At 30.9% G+C, this 3,201-nt stretch overlaps 1 protein-coding gene across 2 annotated transcripts in view; it reads right to left on the bottom strand.

Annotated features, from left to right (window-relative positions):
• Nucleotides 1-1,909, bottom strand: part of LOC122529505 (protein amnionless-like) — a 12,906-nt gene extending 10,997 nt beyond the window's left edge. For both annotated transcript variants that reach the window (XM_043655700.1, XM_043655701.1), the window contains exon 1: nt 1,422-1,909. In XM_043655700.1, coding sequence (XP_043511635.1) covers nt 1,422-1,688 — 267 coding nt within the window. In that variant the 5' untranslated portion in view covers nt 1,689-1,909. The remainder of the gene's footprint in view (nt 1-1,421) is intronic.
• Nucleotides 1,910-3,201: the final 1,292 nt, after the last annotated feature.

Here is a 3,201-nt window from a genome sequence, read left to right as displayed (position 1 = left end):
CGATTATATATATATATATATATATATATATATATATATATATATATATATATATATATATGAAATCACTTAATTATTCGTCCAAATTTACAATTTCGTCTGCAAAGTATTTGAATTTTGGGGGGACGTAACAAAACGAGGATGATGAAAGCAATTTCTACTGAAGAGCTGCGGCACTGTTTCGCCCTAGATGGAAAAGTCGTTGGAGTAAAGTGTACACATTCTCTGGTATATAGAGCAAGTGTGTACAGTCTTACATTTTGAAAATGAAATCGTAAATTTGGAACGAATAATCAGGCAAGCAATTTTATAAAAGCATATTTAGTAATTTCGAAAATGAAATCTTAAATTTGGAACGAACAATCACGCAGTTAATTTTATAAAAGTATATTTAGTAATTTTGGAAATGAAAATTGACTGTAAACATGGAACGATTAATTGCGCGAGTAATTTTTACAAATTGCTATGTAAGCAATTTTTTTAGTAATATGATTATATATTATTAAACAATATATAATATGTAATATAATTATATATATAGTATTAGTATATTATTAGTAATACTAATATACTATTTATTACTAATATACTAATACTATAGTATAAGTATATAGTATTAGTATATTATTAATAATATAGTATATTATATAGCATTAGTATATTATTAGTAATACTAATATAGTATATTATAGTATATACTAATACTATTATATAGTATTAGTATATTATTAGTAATAGTAATATAGTATTATAGTATTATTAATATACTAATATAGTATAGTATTAGTATATTATTAGTAATATTAATATAGTATTATAGTATCATTAGTATACGAATTTAATATACTATATTAGTATTACTACTAATACTAATATAGTATTATTAGTATACTATATAGTATTAGTATATTATTAGTAATACTAATGTAGGATATATAGTATATTATATAGTATTAGCATATTATAGTATTATAATATTAATACTATATTGTACAGTATTAGTATATTATTAGTAATATTAATATAGTATTATAGTATTATTAATATACTAATTTAGTATACTATATTAGTATTACTACTAATACCAGTATAGTATTGTTAGTAATACTAATATGGTAGTATTACTATACTATATAGTATTAGTATATTATTAGTAATACTAATATAGTACATTATATAGTATTAGTATATTATTAGTAATACTAATATACTATTTATTACCAATATACTAATACCATAGTATAATTATATATATAGTATTAGTATAACATTTTATAAAAGTATGTTTATTCGTCTCGTAAAAGATGAACAAATCCCGCCAACTATTTGGTGCTTTTCGGCCACGCCACGTACTTCCCACGTTATCACGATGGTTGTTGCCTCTCGATCAGCACTTTGACGATCTTCGCCGGTTCGATTACCTGCAGTCTGCCGTTTCTCGGTAGCGCCAAGATCCCTGATCTAGCCAGATCGACGCCGGCGAGCCTCAAATCGTTCGGTCGCCCTATTCCCGCGGCGTGTCTCATGTCCAAAGGGAACGTCACGTGACTGTCCAATTCCGGTATCCGCTTTCCAACCCAGTTCTCCGCCGTTTCCCACTCCAAATCCGGAAGCCAATGCTTCTCCACGCCGGACGCTGCCTTTGCCATCAACAAAAACTGGAGAAACGCGCGGACCGCACTCTCCATGATGTCACACTTCAATCTGACTAGAATTCTTCCCTTGCGGCGCAGATCTCGGTGATGTCAGCACGATTTATATAATTAATCGTGCGATTTAAATCTTCAAATTTGACAACGTTCGAACGAACGAATGGCTGACGATGATTTGAAAGGAATTGGATTGAATTGGAGTGGAGAACGATCGACCGTCGAGTTGCACGGTCGTGCAACGAAGTGGATAATCGGGCATTAAAAAGGGGGGCGTGTGCGAGTGATTTACGACCGGCTGCTGCAGACTCGGTTCGTTTATCGCCGATAATTTCGGTCTGCGGTTTCCACCGATCTTTCTAGAACGCACTACCTAGGGTATTCTCTTTCTTCGTTTCGTTAGAAAACGAACAATTGATCCTTAACTGCTTGGCTGCTGCTGATGCCCATAGGCGCTCACTTCACTCGGAGCTGGCTAGGGGCCCATAGGCGCCGGAACAAACGATTATCGAAGATGGTTGCAGCAAACTTCACTTGAATCAGACGCAAGTGAATTCCAATTCAACGATCTTCCGTTAGTCGTATATATTGTTTGAACGTATATTGTTTCGCAGTTATTTCATGTATTGTTATTTGCATTGTTTCGTGTAAATGCTAGTGACAATAATTGCAGCGAACTTCACTCGAGTCAGACGTAAGTGAATTCCAATTCAGCAGTATTATGTTTTCCATTTATCGCACATTATATTATTTGAATGTGATTGTTTTACAGTTATTTCGTTTATGAAATTTCATTTAATAAAAATCTTAGAATGAAAAGACGCGATAATAAATTAATCTGTGTCTAAACTATGTCTTAATAGATTATTATATCATGAAATAAAACTTAAATTTTTAGTACGTGCAATAACAACTCAATACAGGATACGAATGAATAAATAATGCTGGTTTAACGTAGTGCAGTCCAGTGTTTCGATTATTTCAATATACAATACGGTGGCCACTGAAAAACTGAAAGGTTGGAAAAAGTCATGACTCGTTCATTTTCAATCTTTTTTATTTTCTCTTTTTTTGTAGGTTATAGAAAAGAGTCCATTAATTATATTTCCAAATAAAATAATGGAAAATTTAAAAAAATATGTTTGTAAAAGTTATTTTTGTTTCACATCATTCAGTCTTTCAGTGATTATTTTATACTTTGCGAGAAATGCACACTGAAAATTCCATTCTCAGTGTAAGTTAGGTTTAGGTCAGCTTTAGGTGTAAAAAACATTCCAAAAATTCAGTCGTTTTCAGTGTAAATTAGCTTTAGGTTAAGTTTAGGTATAAAAAACATTATTAGGTAAAAAAAAACAATGTGTTTGTAAAAGTTATTTTTGTTTTATATCATTCAGTCTTTCAATGACCACACTATACCGAAAAATTCTGTCGTTCTCAGTGTAAATTAGGTTTAGGTCAGCTTTAGGTTAGGTTTAGGTATAAAAAACATTATTAGGTAAAAAAACATGTGTTTGTAAAAGTTATTTTTGTTTTATATCGTTCAATCTTTCAA

Source organism: Frieseomelitta varia, unplaced genomic scaffold (genome assembly GCF_011392965.1).
Source record: "Frieseomelitta varia isolate USP_RPSP 00005682 unplaced genomic scaffold, Fvar_1.2 scaffold_290, whole genome shotgun sequence".
Classification (NCBI taxonomy): Eukaryota; Metazoa; Arthropoda; class Insecta; order Hymenoptera; family Apidae; genus Frieseomelitta; species Frieseomelitta varia.
This window is presented reverse-complemented; position numbering and strand designations above follow the sequence as displayed.